Source organism: Lithobates pipiens, unplaced genomic scaffold, assembly GCF_037356315.1.
Source record: "Lithobates pipiens isolate NorthernLeopardFrog02 unplaced genomic scaffold, aLitPip1_a1.2 Scaffold_25, whole genome shotgun sequence".
Classification (NCBI taxonomy): Eukaryota; Metazoa; Chordata; class Amphibia; order Anura; family Ranidae; genus Lithobates; species Lithobates pipiens.
In genome coordinates this window covers 100,776,138-100,800,529 of record NW_027507787.1, presented here as the reverse complement: position 1 = coordinate 100,800,529, position 24,392 = coordinate 100,776,138, and the positions used below count along the sequence as shown (strand labels likewise).

Here is a 24,392-nt window from a genome sequence, read left to right as displayed (position 1 = left end):
TTTTGCTATAATAAATATCTTCCAAAAATATATAAAAAAATGTTTTTCCTCAGTTTAGGCTGATACATATTCTTCTACATATTTTTGGTAAAAAAAACGCAATAAGCGATTATTGATTTATTTGTGCAAAAGTTATAACTTTTACAAAATAGGGGATAGTTTTATGGTATTTTTATTAATAATTTTTTTTTTTTAAATGGCGGCGATCAGTGATTTTTATTATGGCTGACACATCGGACATTTTTTTATACATTTTCGGGACCATTGTCAATTATACAGCAATCAGTGCTATACAAATGCACTGCTTCCTGTGTAAATGACACTGGCAGTGAAGGAGTTAATTACTAGGTGGCAGTGTAGGGGTTAAGTGTGTCCTAGGGGCGTGTTTCTAACAGTGGGGGCGTGGCTATGTATGACACTTTACTGATCTCTGCTTCGATCACACGGAGCAGAGATCCGTGACACTGTCACTAGGCAGAACGGGGACATGCTTGTTTGCATTAGCATCTCCCTGTTCATCCTCCCCTTGAGGCAATTGCTGGCCGCCTCTTAAAGAGCAATGTACAGGTACGTGATTCTGCCTGCACTAGCCCTTCTGCCGATGTGCATCGGCGTGAGGTGGTCAACAAGCTGTTAAAATTAGCACTTTTGATTTTTTCACATTCGTGTCACATAGAATTTAACGGTGTTGGCGCGATCAACACATTTTTTGCCTATTCGCATGTTCTGCTGCGAACTGAACTGGGGGGGGGGGGTGTTCGGGTCATCCCTAGTAATGAGTATGTGAGTACCTGATTTCTGAAGGTAGAGGGGTGAGGTGAGAAATGTCTTGATTGCCCCATGTTCAATGCAGCTGTTTGGGAAAATGAGACACCTATCTAAATTTTGTCCTGGTAATTTTTCTTTGTTTAACAGGGACCAAAAGTGACTGAAAATCCAAAATATTAAGTTGTCACAGAGCTGTCTGATTGAATGCAGGTGCTCCTCGGGACCTCCATGGCTAACTTGGGTAAGGGCAGAGCTTATTTTAGCCCCTGGTCCCATAATTTGGCATGCACTCTGCGAGTGGTTAGTATAAAGACAGATTCTCCATCAATCGGAGACAGCACTTAACAAAAGGGAGAGGTTCCAGAGGAGTAGGGAAAGCACAGGCACTACGCCACCTCCACCTTGGAAGTACCTTGGAAGAGTTGGGTTGGCCCAGCCATGCCGCATTCCTCCTTCTCATTGCAGAAGCTGTAGGCATTGTTTCAAGCTACAGAACTGCTGCTATTGACTCTGTAAGTGGCTCCAGATAGAGGTGCTCACACGCCGGGCCTAGTTGTAACCTGTTGAAAGGTTCTACAATATACAGTCAATTTCATTTTGTCTCTGTGTGCTCTCTGCCACTGGCACACCACTCTCCCTCACAATAGCAATAGAGAGGAAATCTAGGGAATAAAAGCACTTATTTCATAACAACCATCTAGGGAAGATTTTCACCTAGGTGCAGAAATATTTGTGGCGCCCCCACATGGGCGTGGTCCTCGTACTAACTCCCCCCCTTTACAAATGTTTCTATGGCAATGACTCAAACACAGAGATGCTCCCCTAAAGGAGTCTTCATTACCCTGGTATCCTCCCATGATCTCTTAACAATAAACAAAATACAGGAATAGAAGCAGAGTACCCTAATGGGTCCTGGAGGGGGGTCTCTCTAATGGACACATAGAGGGCCTCTATTAGAGAGTCTGTTAGAAAGAGCCCCCAGACATACTGCAGACATGCTACAGGAGATGGTCAGAGACTGCAGACATGATACAGGAGATGGTCAGAGACTGCAAACCTGATACAGGAGATGGTCAGAGACTGCAGACCTGATACAGGAGATGGTCAGAGACTGCAGACCTGATACAGGATATGGTCAGAGACTGCAGACATGATACAGGATATGATCAGGGACTGCTGACATGATACAAGAGATGTTCAGAAATTGTGGACATGATACAAGAGATCAATGCAGCCTTATCATTGCCCACCAAATGAAGCCTTATCATTGCCCACCAAATGCAGCCTTATCATTGCACACCAAATACAGCCTTATCATTGCACACCAACTGCAGCCCACCAGTGCCCACCAACTGCAGCCTTCCAGTGCCCACCAATTTAGAGAAAGGGGGCTGAGAGAAAGAGAGAGGGCAGAGAGAGAGCGAAAATAAAAGAGCTGAGAGAGATGTGTGAAAGACAGAGGGGGGCTGAGAGAAAGACAGAGATAGCGAGAGCTGAGAGAGAGAGATGGACAGAGGGTTGGCTGAGAGGGGGGCTGAGAGAGAGAAAGAGGGGGGGCTGAGAGAAAAAAAGAGAGAGAGAGAGATGGACAGAGGATGGGATGAGAGAGAGATGGACAGAGGATGGGATGAGAGAGAGGGGGAGGGGTTGCGCTAACATATAGGGGGAGATGAGAGAGAGACCCCTAGCCCTGTCCCTACCCACAGTTTCTCCTCTGCCTCCCTATCCTAGTCTGTATCTGCAGGTAGGTCTGTGTCAGTGTATGATGCCCAGTACCTTCTTAATCCGGGGGGTGCTCTGCTGCTCCTTCCAGCAGCTCCCTGACAGCTTGCGCCTCCCGCACATCCTTGTCCTCCAGGCCTCACTGACTGCTGATGCAGGAGTAGAGAGGAAGTCAGAAGAGACGGAGTCTAGGCTTTAGGACTCCGAGGATGCTTCTGAGCGCCACTTCGGGTGTCAAGGAGGTTGTGAAGTTCTTCTCTCTCCTGGGCTTCCAGCTGCCCTCAGTGTTTACCTTCCATGCGGACGCAGCCTCCTTCTGCGCGGCCGTCCTTTCACCATGTGGAGATGCCTAAGGCAGGAAGATTATGGCACATGGAAGGCAGGAAGGAGCATTATGGTACATTGAAGGCAAGAAAGAAGGATCCCTATGGGGCATGGAAGGCAGGAAGATTGTGGCAGATGGAAGGCTGGAAGACCATGGCACATGGAAGGCAGGAAGGAGGGATCCCTGGCACATGGAAGGCAGGAAGGAAGGACCACTATGGCACATGGTAGGCAGGAAGGATCACTATAGTACATGGAAGAAATGACCACTATGGCACATGTTGTCACATGAAAAAATGACGTATTTACAAAAATGTGAGGGGTGTACTCACCTTTGTGAGTTACTGTGTGTGTGTATGTACGTGTATATATATATATATATATATATATATATATATTATACACTGTATATTCTTTATGCCTTAGTTACACTTTAACTTTGGAAGACCTGTACTTTGGTTTGTCAATTCTATACATTGTCCTATATAGATCAATACTGTCCATTCACCTGCTGAGTTCAGAAATCCAGGTAGGGAAAGGCTAGCCACCCACGCTAAGGTCATCTAGCAACATGGCAACGCAGGAGGATCAACCTGTGCTTTAAATGTCTCAACACAGATCTAAATATACTGTACATATATAGAGACGGTTACTATAATATAGACAAGTGTTTTCTCCACCAACAGAGAGAGCTCTGGTAATATGAATAGAAGATAAGTAATGGGGATGTCGGATTGACTATCTCTACGCCCACATGTACTGTACAAACAAATACACACAATCAGAGAGCTCGCAATCTCAGAGTCAGAACATTCCCTGGTCTGCTGTCCACTGAATCTTTCAACAGCTACAAGGTAACAATTTTTCTTTTCCATGTAAACAATATTATTAGAATGGATCAAATGGGATATCCTAAAATAGAGGTGGTAGGCACCGATTTACATCCCAAAGGCTAAGAAATTAGGCTTGTACTAGAATTTGCTTCGACTATAATTATCGACCACCTTTGTTATGAAAGACAATGTTAGATTGTATTTTGTTATTTTCTGACTTTTTGCCCTTCGGCATTGTTTATATGTCTTTGGATTTATGCCCATGTTGCTATGTATCTTAACATGCAAATAAACTTTAATGTAAAAAAAAAACAACAATATTATTAGACAGAAAAGACATCACAAGCTCATTGAATAATATGATATTGAACAGATTTCTAAACATGTTGTTGTTTATAGAATGTAGAATTTGTAATCTTGAAAGTGTTCATTTTAAAACATGGGATGAAATGTTGCAATTTTTCGGACCATGTTATTACAAAATTATTATAAAATGATGTTTTTAAATGAAAAAAAATATCCTATTGTAACATATTGCTGGTTTCAAGCCACAGAGAAAGACAGATAAATAGAACAAACCATAATATACTGAGGGTATCCATAAGGTGCCTTCCCTTATATTTTGTTACAGGTTTACAGAATTTTGTAGGTCGTACATAGGCAGTATAATACACGTGTTTTTATATACAGATGCTTACCTGTTTAACGACCACTCAGACATTTACGACCAGCTCTCCCCACCCGAATAAGGCGATGTACATCATTGTATTGTACAGTACAGTACAGAATTTCTGTTTGTGTTCTGTACTTATGCAAATTAAAACAACGTTATTAAGCTGGAGTTTTGTGTTTTAGACCTTTTTTTCACAATACAATACAATGGTTAAGAATGCTTAAAATATTGATTATTTGTGGATCCTTGTTTAAAGACCAATTCGTTTAACGACCTGGTTGTTGGAATGGAACCTGCTCGTTAAGTGAGGAGAGCCTGTATATGTAATCTAAAGCTACCCATGAACATAAAACAATAGCTGGAAGATCCAAATTCTGCTGAGCTATTCTGGAGAACAATCAGCTTTAAAAAACAGGCAGAAAATCTGCGTCTCAGAGCATTCCTTGGCCTGCTTTACAAAAAGTGTACAGTAAATTAACAATAATTGTGCAAATTGAATTATTTTGCCCTATACTTTTATTCTCACGCGTTCCCTTTAGGATCAGCGTTTACCTGTAACCTGAACTTAATTACTAATGTCACTAAAACAAATGGATTTTTTTGGGGAAAATAATATCAGTATACTGTTAGGAAGCAACAAGGTCCTCTGGCGCAAAAGGAAATCCTCCTTCCCCCCGACTCTTAACATTCTTCTTTCAAATTCATTAGCCAGACCAATGCAGTATAGGAAATATGGTAATGCTGCGTACACACGATCAGAAATTCCAGCAAAAGTCCAATTAGAGCTTTTGGTCAGAAAATACAACCGTGTGTATGCTCCATCTGTCTTTTGCTGGCGGAATTCCAGCCAGCAAAAGATCGAGGGCGGGTTCTCAATTTTTCGGTTGGAAAAAGTTCAGATCGGAAATTCCGATCGCCTGTACCAATTCTGACACGCAAAATTTCTATGCATGCTCGGAAACAATTTGACGCATGCTCGGAAGCATTGAACTTCATTTTCTCGGCTCGTTGTAGTGTTGTACGTCACCGCGTTCTTGACAGTCGAAATTTCAGAGAACTTTTGTGTGAACGTGTGTATGCAAGCCAAGCTTTAGTGGAATTCCGTTGGAAAAACCATCCAAGATTTTTCCGACTGAAAATCCGCTCGTGTGTGTGCAGCATTACAGCCACGGTCCACCAGCCTTGGTTTAGCCACCTTTTGGTGTCACAACATAATTAGGCCAATTTAATTTAATCATAAAGAACTTGGTAAAATAAAGCAAATTTTCATTAACATTATGATCACTTATTTTTTTCCCTCTGAGAACCATGGTGTTTGTAACTCATCAAAATTACAACTTTTATTTCGGAAATTTTTCACTTTTGCAAAGGCACTAAAAATATGTTTCTGCCATAAAGAATGGTAAGTTATATACAAATATATAAAAATATTTTTAAATTTTTAAAAACCTTTTGTGCATTTTTAGCACAAGAAAACTAGATGAAATAAAACAAGTTTACATATGATTTAACAAAGGAAAACCTAGCTAAAGTAAGAAGGAAAAGGGATTAAAAATGAATAGGGTTGACCAAGGGTTAGTAAAGGGTTAAAGAACAACTTTCCTTTTCTTTAAAAATTGTACATTTGTTGGAACAAAAAAACACAAAGGCATTCAAACACAATTACAAATAGCAATTACACATGAGATTACAGTTGCCCAATCCAAACATATTTGCTTAGATTGAACTGAGTTCTCTCAGACGCTCACAGCTGGTCTCTATTGAGCAAAACAAATGATTGGATATGTAAAAAAGCTAGCTCTGATTTTTATTTTTCCTCTCAGATAAGCTGGTTCTTCTCTGCTCTCTACTGTCAAATCAATGGGTAGCTTTATGTATTGACTTGATAGAATAAATTACTGTTTGCAGAAACCACACTGTTTCCACATGCAGCTTGTCTGTCTTGTAAAATTAAACAAGATGTATAGAATTGAATCTTATGTGAATGAGCCCTTCTTTATCCATTTAGAGTTCTTCATTATATTAAATATCAGTAGGTGTAACCAAGTAGTAGCCAGGTGGAAGCTATGCTCCAATGATGCAGTGCGAACCTTTCCTATCTTGCTTGTTGCTCTTGCTGCTTCATGCAGTCAGCATGAAGTAGTAGTATTTGTTAGAATATCTGTATTTTAATATTAGCTAGAAGGAAAGCTAAAATACATTACTATAAAATTATGGCATGTATCCCTGAACAAAAGAAATGAGTTCTAAATGCATATCAAAAATACTCGCTATTACTATACTTCAATTCTGACCACTGCAGAATGACGCCCCACTGCCCTCTCCTCTTCATCTGCTCTATGTATGGCAGGGGAAGTTCCCGATTTCTGGTCAACTGCCCCTTTATATGATGACCACAGTACAACAGGGAGAGGAAAGAACATTCTTTCATTTAAAATGGGCAATACTGACCTTCCTGGTTGGCTGCTGCATTATGCATGTGAGGGTTATAGCGCCTGCTTTTGCAAGTCTCATTTGGTGCTGGTGTAGCCATGACTGGCATACTCTTATGCCACAGGAGCCACACAGCCTGAGCCTTCTTGGGGATGCACAGAAACCTGTGATTTCTTCCCACTGGTGATAGGACACTGTGTTAAATTGGTTGCAAACCTAGCTACAGCACTTTACCTACAGGTAAGCCTATAATCAGGCTTACCTGTAGGTACTGGAAATATCTCCTAAACCACGGCTTAGGAGATATTTACGATATACACTTGCGCTGACATCATTGGCGCATGCGTACTGAAGAAAAGGCAAGATCATGCTGTTTCTAAAGGGCACGTGCCGTGACCGTGGCAGCTCCGGCACGCATCTGTGAGAGTAACTTCACATAACTCCGGCCAGTCACTGATTCCCCGCCCCAGAAGGAAGGGGAGTGAAGATGAATGCAGCCGCCAGCAGGGACAGCACGTTCGGGAAAATCTAAGCTTCTCCCTATAAGCATATAATTTCTTTGCGCTTAAAAGCACAAAAAGCCCTCTTATATAATGCCAGGAAAGGGCACTCTTCTTTCTCTCCAAGTAATACAAACCGTTGTTGGTAAAATCCTGAGCAAAATAGCCAAATGTCTTTTATTTATACTAAACACATCGATAACAAAAGAGGCTGCTGACTTCAGAATCAGCCAATCAGACACTTGTATTCATTCAAAAGAACCAATGACACACATGCATATATTGAAACAGAAATACAGTAGTGACGTGTGCAGACGGTGGCAAGCACATGGCTTTGAAAACAACCGTGTGCACATTCCCACTGCTACTAGTGATGCGAGCCATACCAAACTATGGCCCAGTGGGCCATAATTGTGTATAGTTATACTATGATTCCCAAATACACCGATCCGCATACTTAGGAGTTTAAATGCGGTCACCATGGAGTGGCCAGTTACTTGGTGAGGCAAAAAACAACAAACAACCTTAAAAGAGCAAACAGATCCGCCGTGTCCAAGGGAAGGTTTCCACATCCAATGGTCTTCCCCCAATGTCTGTATGTGCGAATACCCTCACATAAGTGTATTGCAGCAAAATTTACACTGGGGGGCATCTGGCAACATACATCAATAAAATTCTCCACAACAAGTGGGGACATTGCGGGCTTTGTTTGCAGGTAAGTGCAACATAATGGGCTAGTATGCAATGCATACTAGCCCATTATACTTTTACTTTGCAGGGGAAAAAAGAGGAAGTAAAACCCATCAGGGTTTACTTCCTCGTTAAGGAGCAAGGAGGATTGCCATCTTTGCTATGCCACCCTTCTCCTGGCTGACTGTCTGCTTTGACCCAAACACTGTGGTCCTTAGCAACAACCCATTAGCTTCTTCTGGATAGCACTCACTCACTTTGTTGTGTTGCAAGCCCTGTTCTTTTCATACACTGTGCATGCCTTCTCTTCAGACAAGGCAAAGGAACTAAACAAACAATATTCTTTACTGAGGTGGTTGCTGATAATAGTACAATTCTTGAAAAACAACTTAAACATGGTTCCTATACAGACCTTTGCTAATATCTCATATGATGTGCATACATTATGCTGAAGGCAAGTCCATAAAGCAATACCCTTTTTTGAAGCCAATTAGAGCCTCAGGCTCTATTCATGCGCTTCAAAAAAATAAATAAATAAAATCCTTGCATCCAGCATCCTGCAGGTAGATTAGGGGCCAGGCTCATGGATTAGGGGGGCGGCGCCCCTGTGCCCCTTATGGACAGGCCGCCACTGGCATACACACTGACATGTCAGGCAGGGGTGAAACAGAATTTAAACTATAGAAGCAACTTCAAGAGGCAAAAACTATTTTGTTTATGATGATAGAATTGGCTTATCTATTTTAAAATATTGATCTAATAAAAGGCTAAGCAAAATGTTGCAAGAAACATATTTACAGAAAAGATATAACATTAAAAGACAATTTACTGCAGTGTAAGACAGATTCTGCAGCAGTTCAGCAGTAACGGGCCTGAGATTCGAACCATGTGTGAGCAGGCCGAATATACCAAGTTGATTGATCAATCAACTTGGGTACAACCAGCCTGCCAGATTCACTGGTGACTATTGCTGCGGCAGCTGTAGCCATTAGCAACAATCAATGTCTTCTCCCAGCGGGGTGTCTTCCACTGCTTGCCCCTGCACCGCTGCTGGAAGCAGACAATTACTCGGCAGGAGGGATTCCCGTCGGCACTGTCTGTGTTGATGGGGGAATCGTGCAAATTTCTTTCCTGCAACCGGTGTTAATGTAACTATTGCTGCGGCAGCTGTAGCCATTAGCAACAATCAATGTCTTCTCCCAGCGGGGTGTCTTCCACCGCTTGCCCCTGCACCGCTGCTGGAAGCAGACAATTACTCGGCAGGAGGGATTCCCGTCGGCACTGTCTGTGTTGATGGGGGAATCGTGCAAATTTCTTTCCTGCAACCGGTGTTTGCAGGAAAGAAATTTGCACTATTTATGGCCGCCCGGTATTAATTGCATTACCTTGTATTCATCTTTCAAAGATATTTACTGATGTGGTTGTTTCATTGCTATCAGTAGGATTGCTCTATTCTCATCTGACTAGTTTGTCCTGGCAGGGCCATTCACTCTTGTAACTTGTTTTAGTATTTGATATGCAGCAGGAGGACCTGAACATCCAGCAGCTCTTTAGGCTTGGTTCACACTAATGTGTTTTTTGATACTTTTTGCAGAAATATGTTCTCATCAATGCATTTTTGTACCTTTGTGTTTTTGGGAAGGGTCGGGGACTTTTGCATGTAATAGACTTCAATGGACCCGCACCCAAAACGCAAGTACTGCATTTTACCGCAATTTTGCCACGATTTACTTTTGAGATTTTGAGTTTTTTTTTATATACTTTTATATATAGCTGGATGCTAAGGAGCAGGCTGGAAGCCGGCCGATGCGTCCTTAACAACCGATGAGCCATCAGCTGTCAGCGGACTTCTCTGCTGAATGTAAAAAAAATGTATGGGCCCCCCAAAATGGGGAGGGGTCATCCAATGACGTCACCTGAAGAGCCCAACACTTGTGACATCATAATCGGTGGGCTCTCTGGTAATGTCATCAGATGGCCATGCCCCATGGCTATATAGGAGATGTCAGACAGCGGGGGGCATCACAATGGAGGAAGACAGCCTCAGGACAAGAGCACCCTTTTTTGTTTTTAGAGGGTAACCAGCAACGAGGAAGAAGACAGCGGCGGTGAAGAAGAAGACAGCGGCGCGGGAGAAGACAGTTCCGGGAGCAGGCGACGACGGGAGAAGACTGCTAGGGGAGAAGACAGCGGCGGGAGAAGACGGCACTGGGAGAGACGGCACTGGGAGAAGACAGCTCAGGGAGAAGACCGTTCAAAGCTATTTTTTTAATAAAGGACTTGTCAAAAACCGGCTTGTTTTTTTTACATTTCACAGTTTTTTGGATAATAGGTAGGGGTATGATGTAAAGGGGGTCCCCTTGTTAAACGGGGCTTCCAGATTCCAATAAGCCCCCTGCCCACAGACCCCGACAGCCACCAACCAGGGTTGACGGGAAGAGGCCCTTGTCCTCATCAACATGGGGGCAAGGTGATTTGGGTTGGGGGCGCAGGGCTCCCACCCCCCATATTTAGGGCATGTGGCCAGTTATGGTCCAGGAGGGGGGGGGCTCGGTCATCCCCTCCCTTTCCTGACCTACTGGGCTGAATGTTTGGATAAGGGACTGGTATAGATTTTAAGGGGGGCCTTAAGCCATTTTTTTTTAAAATGTTGGCGTTTTTTTTTTGTGAATTCTTTTTAGCAGGCTATTTTTTTGTTACATTCAGCTGTCAGCGGGGAAGCCCGCTGACAGCTGTTGACTCATTGGTTGTTAAGGAAACATAGGCCAGCTTCTCGACCCACTCTTTAGCAACCAGCTATATACAATGAATGTAAAATTCAGGGTTCTTACAAGAGACCCTATCCTTCCCCCTATGTCTGCTGTGGCTTAAGCACAATAATGCAATTCCACTGGTCACATGTGGATAAAGTGTGTTAATTGCCATTTAAATATATTTTTCGTTTTACATAGACTATGCTGTTGTGTAAAAATAGGAAAATATATATATTTTGTTGATTGTTTTTTTTTTTTTTTTTGGACTTATCTTTAGTATGCCAACCAGTTATGGTCACCAATCCTGAGATAGTATATCCTTGATCTTGAGAAAGTCTAGAGAAAGGCAACACAGATAATAAGGGGGTTGGAGGACCTAAGTTATAAGGAACAACAAAAATGCATTCTCCCTGAAGAAGAGGTACTTGAGAGCAGATATGATCACAATATATCAATGTTTAAATGGACAAACAACTATTTACCATAATGTTTCTAAAGAACACACATGGTCACACAATGAAAATGGATGAGAAGTGGTTCAAACTTAAACTGTGTACAGGATTCTTTATTGTTAGTGCAGTAAGGATGTAGAACTACTTTCCACAGCAACATCAGTGTGGAGTTTGGAAAAATTAAAACAACTTGTAGATGTGTTTCTTTGTGAACACAATCTGCAAAGGATATGGAAAATGGTAGTGACATAAACATACACGTTCAGGTTCAACTGGATGGACCAGTGTCTTCATTCAACCTTACCAACTATGTAACTATACTGTATGTAAATTCTGCAATATTTACTCACATTTATTATTATTTGCCAGCAATTCCTGGTTGCTGTAATATTAGAAAACTAACCACTTGTGGAGAAAGGCAGATTAGGAAGTGAGTCAGCATTGTGTTTTTATAGGTAACTGCTGCAATTTTAATCTATTAGCGTGTACTGGACATCGGCTACGCTTGGGAACATGTTTGGGATGACGATAAGGAATAATGTAATTAGAGTGAACAGATTACAATGTCAACAATCAATTAGGGCTATCACTGGCATGCTGATAGTAGAGATAATGTGGCCTTATTGGAGAAAGTCTTTTATTGTACAGGCAAATGTGCAGTATATTAGACACTGAGTTAGAACAAATGCCAAATGTTATTTTTCTAAAGCTGCTCATACACGAGAGCATGTGATTAAAGATGAGTGTTTTCTTTAACTTACAGTCCACTGACAATATACCCATCTGCTTTCCCAGGTTGGTAATTTGGACTGTTTCTCAGTACACTTCTTTATAGACTATAGTTTGTAACTTCCAAAATCAGTGCCTTTACTTTATGACCACCATTCAGAAATGGAATACCCCAATGGTAATTCCTGGTTTGAATAAATGACAGCCTGAATGTGATGGATCACCTGGCACCTCACCTTAGTGCCTCTCCCAAGATACAGCTTCCTCCACTCTGGAACCAGGAACCAGGTATTATAGCTGAGAATTGCACCTAAGAACTAGATGACATTAGCTTAGGTGCAAACTGGAACTCGCTTTATTGTAAATTCACACACAACTTATACCACACAAAATCAAATAAGAGCTTGATCACGTTATCCTAAACAATTCCAACCTTTTAAATAGTAATATCATCAGTACATCTAACAGTACATCTAATGCCGCGTACACACGATCAAACAATCTGGTGGAAAAGTCCGGCAAACTCAAGTCGGCCGGACAATCCACCCGTGTGTAGCCTCCGGCAGACTTTTTTTTTACCCAAAAGTACGGTGGACTTAGAAAGTAGTTTTGCACTCCAATCTTACCGCCGGACTCGCATTTCGGCGGACAATCCGGCCGTGTGTTTGCCAGTCCGCCGTACTTTTGAAATGAACGAACTTTTCCCGCCCGGAGAAAAGTCCGCTCATTTTGAGCGCGTCTCCAGGTAGCCGGGGCCAGCGACGCCTCCTTCACTGGCCCCGGCTACCTGGAGACGCGCTCAAAATGAGCGGACTTTTCACCTGGTATGGACTTAAAGGGGAAAAACCGGCGTGGGGTCCCCCTAGGTCCACATCAGACCCTTATCCGAGCATGCTACCCGACCGGCCAGGAAAGGGGGTGGGGACGAGCGAGCGCCCCCCCTCCTGAGCCGTACCAGGCTGCGTGCCCTCCCCAAAGCTCCTTGTCCCCATGTTGATGAGGACAAGGGCCTCTTCCCGACAACCCTGGCCGTTGGTTGTCGGGGTCTGCGGGCGGGGGGCTTATCGGATACCGGCCCCCCACCCTATGGGAATGAGTATGGGGTACAATGTACCCCTACCCATTCACCTGTGGAAAAAAAGTAAAAAAACACAACACACAAGGGTTAAAATAGTTTATTGCACAGCTCCGGGGGTCTTCTGTCCGTCTTCAGGGGTCTTCTCGCCGGACTCCTCCGCTATCTTCTGCTAGCTCTTTTGCTAGGGGAGGAGCCCGGCTTTCTTCTTCGCCGCCCTCTTCTTCTGACTTTGGGGGTCTTGTCCCCCTCTTCGGGGGTCTTGTCTCCCTCTTAGGTTCTTCTTGCTGGGCCACCGCGCCTTCTTCTAGCTCTTTTACAGGCGGTGGCCCGGTCTTCTGTCGCCGCTGTCGCCATCTTCTGTTCTTCTCTTCAGATGTTGTCTTGTCGCATCCTCCGCTCACAATGGAAGGGACACAGCGTGTGGCAACTTATATAGGGACATCGCCGGATGATGTCCCCGCCTATTATGATGTCACAGTCCCAGCATGCTCTGGGACTGTGACATCATAATAGGCGGGGACATCAGCCGATTATGTCCCTATATAAGTCGCCGTGCGCTGCGTCCCTGCCATTGTGAGCAGAGGATATGACGAGGCAACATCTGAAGAGAAGAACAGAAGACGGCGACAGCGGCGACAGAAGCCCGGCAAGAAGAACCAAAGAGGGGGACAAGACCCCCGAAGTCAGAAGAAGAGGGCGGCGGCGGCGAAGAAGAAAGCCAGGCTCCTCCGCTAGCAAAAGAGCTAGCAGAAGATAGCGGAGGAGTCCATCGAAGACCCCCGAAGATGGACAGAAGACCCCCGGAGCTGTGCAATAAACTATTTTAACCCTTGTGTGTTGTTTTTTTACTTTTTTCACAGGTGAATGGGTAGGGGTACATTGTACCCCATACTGATTCACATAGGGAGGGGCCGGTATCCGGGGCCCCCTTATTAAAGGGGGCACCCGGATTCCTATAAGCCCCTCGCCCGCAGACCCCGACAACCAATGGCCAGGGTTGTCGGGAAGAGGCCCTTGTCCTCATCAACATGGGGACAAGGTGCTTTGGGGTGGGGGGCCTGGTACGGCTCAGGAGGGGGGAGCTCGCTCGTCCCCACCACCTTTCCTGGCCGACCGGGTAGCGTGCTCAGATAAGGGTCTGATGTGGACCTAGGGGGGGACCCCCACGCCGATTTTTCGGCGTAGGGATTCCCCTTTAAATCCATACCAGGTGGCTGGGCCAGCGACGCCTTCTTCGCTGGCCCTGGCTACCTGGAGACGCGCTCAAAATGAGCGGACTTTCCTCCACGTGTGTGGGCGAGTCTGTTAATTTCAAAAGTGCGGCGGATAGTCCGGCGGACTTAGTACGCCGTATTAGTCCGCTCAAAAAGTGCCGTGTGTGGGCAAGTAGCCCGTTCGGAAAGTCCGGTGGACAGTCCGGCGGGAAGTCCGCCAGACTAAGTCCGCCGGATAGTCCGCTGCATGTGTACGCGGCAAAATGAACAGCTAGCAGCTAACAATTACCTAATTAAACAGTGATTTATGTAACAGCGAGCTAATCAACAGCTAGGGCCTTGGCAAGTCTTGATTAGTCAGGGAACCCATCCCTGAGAGCTTGGCAACAAGTCTACTAGAAAAGTCATCATTAGACAAAACTCATACAATGCTTCAGCAGTCTAAAAAAGTGGAATTCATTTATCTTCATAGATTTCTTAAAGTGAGATTGTTGATAAATATTTATGTCCAAGTGGAGGAACTTCTCCAATCCAGTCAGCAGGAGGACCACCATATTTCCTCTGACTATTAACCTGTCCAAGATTAATATTACACATTTCCATCCACTCCATAAGGGAAGCTTTATTGTCTTTATTCAGAGAATTAATTCAAGCCTTGCTCTCAGCATGTCCATCATTAGAGAATGATCTGCTCTCTCCATGAGATCAGAGGCTAAACTGAGCTCTTTTCCATGCTCTGACCAAGAGAAGCTGACAGAATCCCAAGTCTCCTCCATGGGCCATAATCAATGGGTAGAAGGTTAGCCCCTAGTCCCCTCCAAAATCCCATGTCCTGGTTTGGGTCTGTCACAATGAGTAAATACAGTCAAAATTCCATTGCTGCTCTTTATAATTACGTCAATGAATATATAGGAAATACTACACTTAGCAAACCTTTAATTGGTTCTAGAATATTTACGGCTGACATCATGGGAAGAATCTAACATTAAAGCAATTCCCGACTTAGAGATGAGCCTTCACTGTGTGCAGTAAGAAAATGCAGAGTTCCTGTGAAAAGTGGCTTTGTTCGATGTCAATATACACTGTACGTGTATGCAGTGGTGGCCAATAATGCAGAGTGCATGAGCGCTGCCCCCCCCATCCATGCGTCTGGCCCCCAATCTACATTCGTGTGCTAGATGCATGATTTAGAATCAGGGTTTTTTTTTTTTGAAGCTCGTGATTAGTGCCAGAGGCTTTAATAGGCTTAAAAAAAAGGTGGGCTCAGGCACAGAGCACTGTGCCCTGAGCCCACCTAGATGTGTGACAATAGCGAATGAATATTCACTATTGTCTTCCTGATTCCCCTCCTGGCCAAACAGGAAGTGGGTCGTGACCCATTTCCCAATTGGCCAAAAGGAGAAGTGCTCCAATTGACTTAGGAGGAGGGACGAGATGCATGGCGTGATGCCGAGGAGGAGACACAGGGGAAGCTGCCGCCGCTGCTCGCATCATAGATGGGGTAGGTGCCAGGCTGGTAACCCAGGGAGGGTTTATGGGTGACCCGACTGTCCCGGGTGGGGCTGTGGGTGCACTGTTTGCTGCCCCCCCAAAAAATATACCATTAACCGCCACTGCTTTAGGAGGGATGTATTGCGCCTGTGTTGACTCAATTATCAGTCCAGCGTACCTCAGTCCCAGTAACAGAATGGGGTCCTACTGGGCACCTAACATGGACCTCATGTGTGCTCTCTCTTAAGTCTGTCTTTCTTATACCATGCGACTAAGCCATAGATCTCCATAATGCTAGTCCTGCCCCTTACCGTGGGAGACAGACTGCTAGGGAGGGAGCCAGAACATCGACCCCTTACACCCTTAGCAGGTACTACGCTTAATGACCGGTTACTGTAGCTTGTTCCTTCACTTGGTTACCCATATTGACTACACTTCCCTTTCTTGTTTTGCTGAGTTAACCCTTTATAGACGTGTTACTTCATACCCCGAAGTGCAATTCCAGATCCAGGTTCTTTGGAATATGACAGAACCAGAATGCACTCCTTTGAATAACTTCAGACCAGGTTTACAATGGTTAATATAACTTTACTGTAGAAAGGCATCATGGCAATACAACATGAATAATGCCCTGTTCCTAAACCTAGCTAAAATAGGTAGTGGCCCAGGAATACCATGGGTTGAGAGTCCACGTAGACATTGCCCATGATTTGGATGCTGTCCATGACTCCCAGTATTTTCAGCACCATCCTACCACTCATAGGTGTGTCGCCATACCCTTGGCACTAAGTATTTTACTCTGACTCTTGCCTCCGGTCTTAGTGGTCTCCCTCTTTATGTAACAGGTGGACTTGCCAAAACCCCAAATCCCAGGATTTGAGCTGAATAAGTTTAACCCCTTTCCTCAGCCTGGGCCGATTGCTGGACTAACTACACACATTTCAACCTTCTTATAAATTCAGCCACAACTGCTTATGCACGTTGAAAATCTTTTGCTGCACATGGCTTAACAAACTTCAGTAAAGTCTGATCCAGTATCTCATTCTCATTAGAGGATATCTTGCCGAGGCGAGATCACATACATTATGTTGGCATTGCAACTTTAACTGGTAAACTAATGCTAATTAACCCACTAACCCTTAACCCTTTCCCTAACATTGAAATTAAATCCATAACCTTAACCCTACATTTAGTTAGTTTACAGCTTCTCAGCAGAAGCTAGCTAAACCTCTCTGGGCAGATAATTAAAACAAGCAAAATATGAGTATTATAAACTTTGTTCTGGATAATAAATAATATTTAATATTAAAAATATTTAGTATATACCAAATGGGGAAAAAATTGGGGTGGGGTTTGGTGTAGGATGTAAATGTAGGACAATACATAAGTACATTGTGAAGAAGTACTTGCCCAGAGAGGTTTAGCTAGTTTCTGTTGAGAAGTTGTAAACTATTTTATGTGGGGTTAAAAGCAATATTTTGACAGTTTTAGATATTCTTCTGTCTCTGAATACTGCTACGTTGTAATTGGGTTGTTTATAATCATTATATTTTTTTATCTAGTATCCAGTTTTTTTCGTGTAGAATATTACCAAAAAAAAAAAGTGAGGAATAATATTTATATTTATGAAGATACTGCTCTGAACAGACTGAAATTGTCCTGATTACTATGATAAAATATCGTATAGGTTATGTTAGCACTTGAAAACATTTTTTATACAGTGGGAAAAATTATTTGATCCCCTGCAGATTTTGTAGGTTTTCCCATTTACAAAGAAATTAAGGTTCTATAATATTTATTAGGTGTATTTTAAATGATAGAGACAGAATATCAACCAAAATCCAGAATAAAAAAAACACAGGATGCAAATGTTAAAAATTGAGTAGCAGTTCAGTGAGTAAAAAAAAAGAAAAAAACATGACTCAGTACTTGGTGGAGAAACCCTTGTTGACAAGCACAGAGGTAAGATGTTTTTTGTAGTTGGCTACCAGGTTTGCACACATCTCACCAAGGATTTTGGTCCACTCTTCTTTACACATCTTCTCTAAATCCTTAAGTTTTCTTGGCTGTCGCTCAAAGTTTCAGCTCGCTCCATACATTTTCTATAGGATCTATATACAACCTATCTTCTATTGTTAGGTTATTGTGAATAGGTTTTTCTTTACCATAGGGAGGATCCTGCCATCATCCACCACTGTTGTCTTTTGTGGATGTCCAGGCCTTTTTATGTTGCTGAGCTCACCAGTGCGTTCTTCTTCTTTTCTCAGAATGTACCAAACTGTTGATTTGGCCACTCCTAATGTTGCTGGGGTTATTCTTAAGAGCTGTCATTTCTAAACCCTTCCTCCAATTTGGATGTACATTCCCTCACATTAAATTTGAGTGTGCACTTTCAGCCCATATGCATTATATAACTATATAGCTTGAATATGTTTTGGTAAATAATAATAAAAAAAAATAATCAAATTATGCTTGTGTCCAAATATATATGGCCCTAGTGGTATATATTGTCAATAGAAAAACCTTTAAATGGAAACTGAAGCTCTGGTAGGAGGTCAGGCTATTTAAGAATCCACACCAGCTTGCTAGATAGACTTGAAAAAGGAGAACCCGTACCTCCGAAATGCATTGTGATAGCAAGGGCGTGCCATGTGGATTGACAGTGTGATTCCCGTATTGTTGCTTGGTGTTTTCTCGCTATGCAACCCCCCCTCCATGAGGTACCTTACATGATGTCAGCAGCTGGGAGGTGAGCATGTGTAGTGTCAGCAGGGGTTAGTATAGATCTTCTTTTTTTTAGATGTCCAAAGCCGTTATCTGGCTAATCAAGAGAGGAGGAATAAACTTGTATAGGTCTGTGTTGGTACACGTGATGACATGCCTGATACTATTGCAAAGTACCTGTTTCTTTGCCTAGTATAGGAAAGTATATGTTTGTTTAGACCCAATGCTTCCCTAAGGTCCTATTTACATTTGTAAAGTGCATTCATGCACGTGCACTGATTATGTCACACATTAGTGTACATCGCATTAAGAGAGCCTATAAAAAATAATGGGCTGCCAATGCACCAAGTCTTGAAAATTGGATCTGCCACAAAATTTTTGCTGCAATGCACTGTAATTCATGTTTGTGCAATTCATAGATTTAAATTGTCCCTCAAGGTTTTAGTAACTCAACCCCTAATATTAGCTAAAACTGTGTATGCCACATTGGCCAATGGCATACTTACATATTTGACATGCAGGGCAGATTTTTTTTTTATATCTTCATGCATCAAAATTTTCAGTAATGATCATGAAATTAAACATCATGCATGCTCAGGTGAGACTTTAGGCAGAAAGCATACTTAGCTAATATGCAGGAGTTCAGGGTCTCCAAATCCTGCATTGTTTTCAATATTTTAAAATAGTTAGAGATGCTTTAAAGGAAACAGAAAGAAAATGCAGTGCATGTAGCTTGCTACCTGCTGAACACTTGGCTGGAATTGGCCCATAAAATGGTTATTGCTTCACAGTGTAGAGCTTGTAGTGTGGGAATAAAATAAAATCCAATGTTAGTTAGTGGCAATAATAGTAACCCCCCCCCCCAGCACTGGTGTCAGTGGTGGCAATAACAACCCCCCAGCACTGGTGTAAGTGGACAAAATAATAATTCCTAGCATTGAGGTTAGTTGGAGCAAAAATAAACCCTTCTTTTTTGGGGAAACAAGACACTCCCCCTTTCACTCTGATGGCCAGGTTGGGATTGTACTTAAACTCTTAGGCAGAGATCACCCTGCCTAACAGTCCCCCCTGTCTTTTTTCAACCTAACTATGTACCCATGTAACAGATACTGCTTTACCTATTTAATAAATAGGGAGAGGGAACCTGTTCACATAGGAGGCTGAGAATGTCAAGTCCAGGCTGAATTCTGTTTTACTCATTATTGCTTGTGATCTTCAAATCAGGCTAGAGCAGACTCTGTTGATGATGTGGTCTGATAACCCCAAATTGATAGAGAGTGGAGATAATAGAGAAGTCATGGTAAGCACTGTGCCACTCTCATTTCTCCACAAATTACAAGTCAGCGACAATTAGATTTAGGTCTTGGGTGTGAGGAAAGGCAAAGCTATAAGGCACATCTCATCCTATCCTCCTATTAAAACTACCAGCATAAGTCTGATCAGGTTGATGCAAGCAGATTAAGTTGGAGTCAAAAACAGTATTGAGCAGAGTCTGCAAATCATCAAAAGACTTCTAATAAGCTTTGTCATGAAGTGGCCTGTCATGTATGTCATGAAATTTATAGCAGAGCCCACAACAGACTATAAGATATTCTGTTCAAAATCTGGCACCATAAACCTCCATTAAGTCAGAGCCTACTAATAGCTCTTCTAAATAGTGGTTAACAATCCAGAAATGGTTTGAAGCAATACAGATCCTGGTATGGCATTTTCTTTAACTGCCAAAACCTAAATATATTCATATTTCATAAATCCTGATAGAAAGCTACATTCATAGCAAGTGTCTAACCAAATGTGTAAGAAAATAATCAGTTTGATACCAACCATACCTATGTTATAATGTAAAGAAGGTGGATTGGTCACATCCCTGAGGCGAAGTGTGCATCTGGTTTATATCATGTTGGATTTCTATCAAACCACAATTCCATTTTGTACAATATACTGCATTGGTTGTCTTATAAAAACATAGTCATCTGGAAATATTGATGTATTTAGAAAATCTGGCCTGGAGAGTTGGTCCGCTAGAATATCATAAAACACCCCTCAGGTCAATTGATTGGGTGGGATTTGGCTCAGTGGCACTAGAGGGTCCACAAAATATCTGCTGCTATTGACAGCTAGGAGCTCTCATCTCCATCAAAATTGTGCATGAATGCTGAGAGTCATTCATTAGAGCCAGTTACTGGTCAGTGTATCAACACTCTGAAGTAGATTGGATTTGCACAGGAAGTAAAATCCAGGCAAACTTTGCTAACTATCTTTCATTTTTAATTTAATTTATTTTACTGTTGTTGTCTTTTTTTTCTGTAAATATTTCCTGTACTCTCAATTAATTAATTTTACATTATACAGATTGCTGAACAAGGAATCAGACACTTTTTTTGGCTTATGTTCATGAGAATGACTTTACCCGTATGGTTTTGTGGAGTAGGTGGATAAACAAACTATTGCAGGAAAATGATTACTTAAGATGGCCATAGGAACAACATGTGGCTAGTCCAGCAGAGACCAATCACATCTTGATCCATTTATGGCTGTTCCCATTTGAGAGGAGTCAATCTAATTAATGACTCTTCGGGAACAGAAATTCGTTTTTACTGCAGCACTGATCAGTATATTTTGACAGCAGAGGAGTCCTCACTGTCAGAATACAATAGCACAGCAGGGAGGATTCCTACAGTCACCTCGCTTGTGTGGATGGGGGAATTCTTTTTTTTTTTTACTCAATAACTTACTTAATAAGCCCACTGTCTGATTAAAAAAAAATACATTTATGAGAATTTTTTTTTTTTTTTTTTTTTAACAAATAGAACTTTTATGGCCAGCTTTACTGTCTTTCAAAAATAAAATATACCAGCATATGGTTCATCACACCATTTCAAAACCTAAAACAGAAATATCAGTGTAGGGCAGAATTGGGTGCTAATTGGAGAGAATTTTTTACCACAGATTTGAATATAATGTATGTTTTCTTTTTTATTTTTTTTTACACAGGATGAACCACACACTCCTCACTGACAAGTTTTCTACAGCCCTCCATTTCCAGAAACTTATAATGAATAAATGTCGACATGTACCTGATATTACACCCTTTCTGGGAACATCTTACAGCTTGATGATAGTCCTGGGCTTGCTGGGGAATAGCTCCTTGATATATGTACTCTTTCGAAGAAAAGAGAAGGGCAATGTGACTAACATTCTTATTGCCAATCTAGCCTTCTCTGACATCCTAGTAGGAATCTTCTGCTTACCCTTCACAGTTGTCTACACCATCATGGATTACTGGATGTTTGGTCGGTGCTTATGCAAGATCACCAATTTTGTCATGTGTGCATCTGTTACAGTATCAGTCATGATCCTAGCCCTCATTGCTTTGGAAAGACATCAACTTATCCTACACCCAACTGGGTGGAAACCTAGTGTCCTCCAAGCTTATATAGGTATATTACTTGTTTGGGTTATGGCTTCTCTTCTGGCTGTGCCATTGATCAATGCTGTAGATTTGACAGATGGCATTCACAAAAATATTTCAAATGTTTTCGACTCACTTGCAGACAAGTCTGTTTGCTTGGAGAAATGGACCTCTGTTCAGGAGAGGAGAGCATACACTGTGACAATTTTGCTCTTGCAATACGTCGTTCCACTTTGCTTTATACTATGTTGCTACTTCCGGATATCTGTGTATTTACACCATAGGGAAGGTCTGTTAGGAAGGAGCTATAGCCACATGAGAAGAATCAACGTTATGTTAGGCTCCATGATTGGAGCATTTGCCATTTGCTATTTGCCACTTCAGATTTTTAATATCATTGTGGAATGGGACCATGAACTGATTTCCGTGTGCTACCACAATCTTATCTTCTCTTTGTGTCATTTGTTAGCCATGATAACAACTTGCATCAATCCTGTCATCTATGGCCTCCTTAATAGTAATGTGAAGCAAGAAGTAAAGTTATTGGTTGAGAGGTGTGCAGGGCGGACACAGAAGAGGCCTAAAACCCAGGAAGAACCAGAAAAGCATCCTCTCGCCATCAAGTCTGGTTCAGCTTTGCCTGGTTCACCAAGTTCAGATCATGGAGAAGATATGTGTTGAAAGGCAGCATGTGAGCCATAAAATTCACTGCAAGAAAAGTACACAGATACAAAAGGCATATAGCATCATGATATATACATTACATGTACCTATACATTAGGTATGAACTTGGTGGACCTGTAACAATTGAAGTGCTATTGCTCACGCATATGACAATACCAAAAGCATGTTGTGACTTTTAATATCAATTGTTTATGTACATAAATCCTGGGAATTGCTTTAAATTTATGAAACAGAACTCAATAGGGTGACTAACTTATCGGATTTTTAGCACACCAAGACTGATGGAAGTGCCTAATGATTAATAGTAACTGAATCAGGAAACAGGCTACTTATGTTTCTACTTGCAGATCTGCAGAAATTCACCCAGTTTTCAAATCCTGACAGTCATAATTTATGAACTATATAATTTGCCAAGGACCAGACAAATGCATGCATATATTCAGGAGAGTTAAAGTCATTTCACCGATTCTTCTGCATTTTCAGTTTGTTCATGATATTTCTACTGGTAATTCCTCATCAGCTTTTGAAAACTATGAGGGTAATAAGAGCAGGTCCACTTTCCAGCAGCTCCTAGCAAAATCAGGTATCTTTGCATATCATACTAAGCTTAGATCTGGTATTAACTCATTATAACACAGATCATGTCTCTGGTCTACAACCACTGTTGTAACTGCACAGTCAAGAGTAGGAAGAGTGTATTACAGGTGTTCATTAGGAGACTATGAGAATATTACATCCATCCATTTTGGTCCACAGAGCTTTCCTTTTAAAGTTCAGCTACACATTTGGCCTATGAAGTAACTTCGACTTGTGCTGTGCTTGTGGTGTCACTACTGTAGGTTTAGAGTTCCATTCATATTTGTGGGGGAAAAGTTGATTGACTAACCATATAAACACCATGGATGGGAATGCACAAAGAAGTAAATATGCACCAGGATGGGGTTCTAAGTTAGATAGTAATGGAGAAAAGAATGAAGTTAGAGTTTATGGAGGTAATTGGATTTTCTACCAAAAGTGTAGTTGTACCTTAAACAGGAAAGCCTATTTTAGGGTAACATACCTGTCACAGTAAAGATATATAGAATTATGTGAGCACTTGTACAGTATCTATTTAAATGTTATTTTATTATAATCTACGGTATGTATATGTTTGATATTCATATTAAAAATAGGTTGCACTTTCATGTGTAATTGCTACCTAACAGTTTTGATTACTGTGTTCATATGATAGTTTTAACTAGTGTGGTTTGCTTTTTTAAATATGTGAGAGTGAGACTATTGCCTTTTTTACAAAGACAATACTGTATATAATTTACAAGAAGAAGGCAACACCTTCAATAACCTTAGATTCTAAAAACAGTTGGTGATTTCTGAACAGAGTTTTCCCTACACCTCCTCCTCCTGAGAACTTTCTCACTGGCTATAAGTATGTAGCTTAAGCTGGCCATGCACACTAGTGGATTTTTGTTTGACATTTTTAATTTCTTTGACTTTTTTTTTGATTCTCTTTGGTTAGTGAGGTCAAGTCAACATTTGTTTTTGACCCCAGTGATGAGAAAATTCAAAGGAACAGAGTAAAAACATTTTTTTCTTGAATTCATGAATTTGAATGTGAATGTGGTTATCGTTCAGGGAAATTTAATTCATAACAAAATCAAATGTTAAGCACAAACTAAATTTTAAAGTACTTTTGAACAACGTTTGTTAAAACAGAATTAAAGGGAGTAATACTCACCTTCCCAACACTCCTTAGTCAGTGTTGGCATCTTCTCCTGTGTACTGGGTTACGACCATCTTCATTGGCTGGGACACGATGATGTCACTCCTGTGCATGAATTCTGGCACACAGGATTGGCCCAGTTTACAAGCTGAGGATTACTGTGATCAGGGAGGAAAGTGTGTTTTATTGCGG

The 24,392-nt window shown here is 41.9% G+C and overlaps 1 protein-coding gene across 1 annotated transcript; it reads left to right on the top strand.

Moving 5' to 3' along the window:
• Positions 1–3,451: 3,451 nt before the first annotated feature.
• LOC143930452 (neuropeptide Y receptor type 4-2-like) lies at positions 3,452–23,682 on the top strand. The gene is made up of 2 exons (XM_077454772.1): positions 3,452–3,668; positions 21,379–23,682. The coding sequence occupies exon 2, from the start codon at positions 21,380–21,382 to the stop codon at positions 22,475–22,477; it is 1,098 nt and encodes a 365-aa protein (XP_077310898.1). The 5' UTR covers positions 3,452–3,668; position 21,379; the 3' UTR covers positions 22,478–23,682.
• The last annotated feature ends 710 nt before the right edge of the window (positions 23,683–24,392 follow it).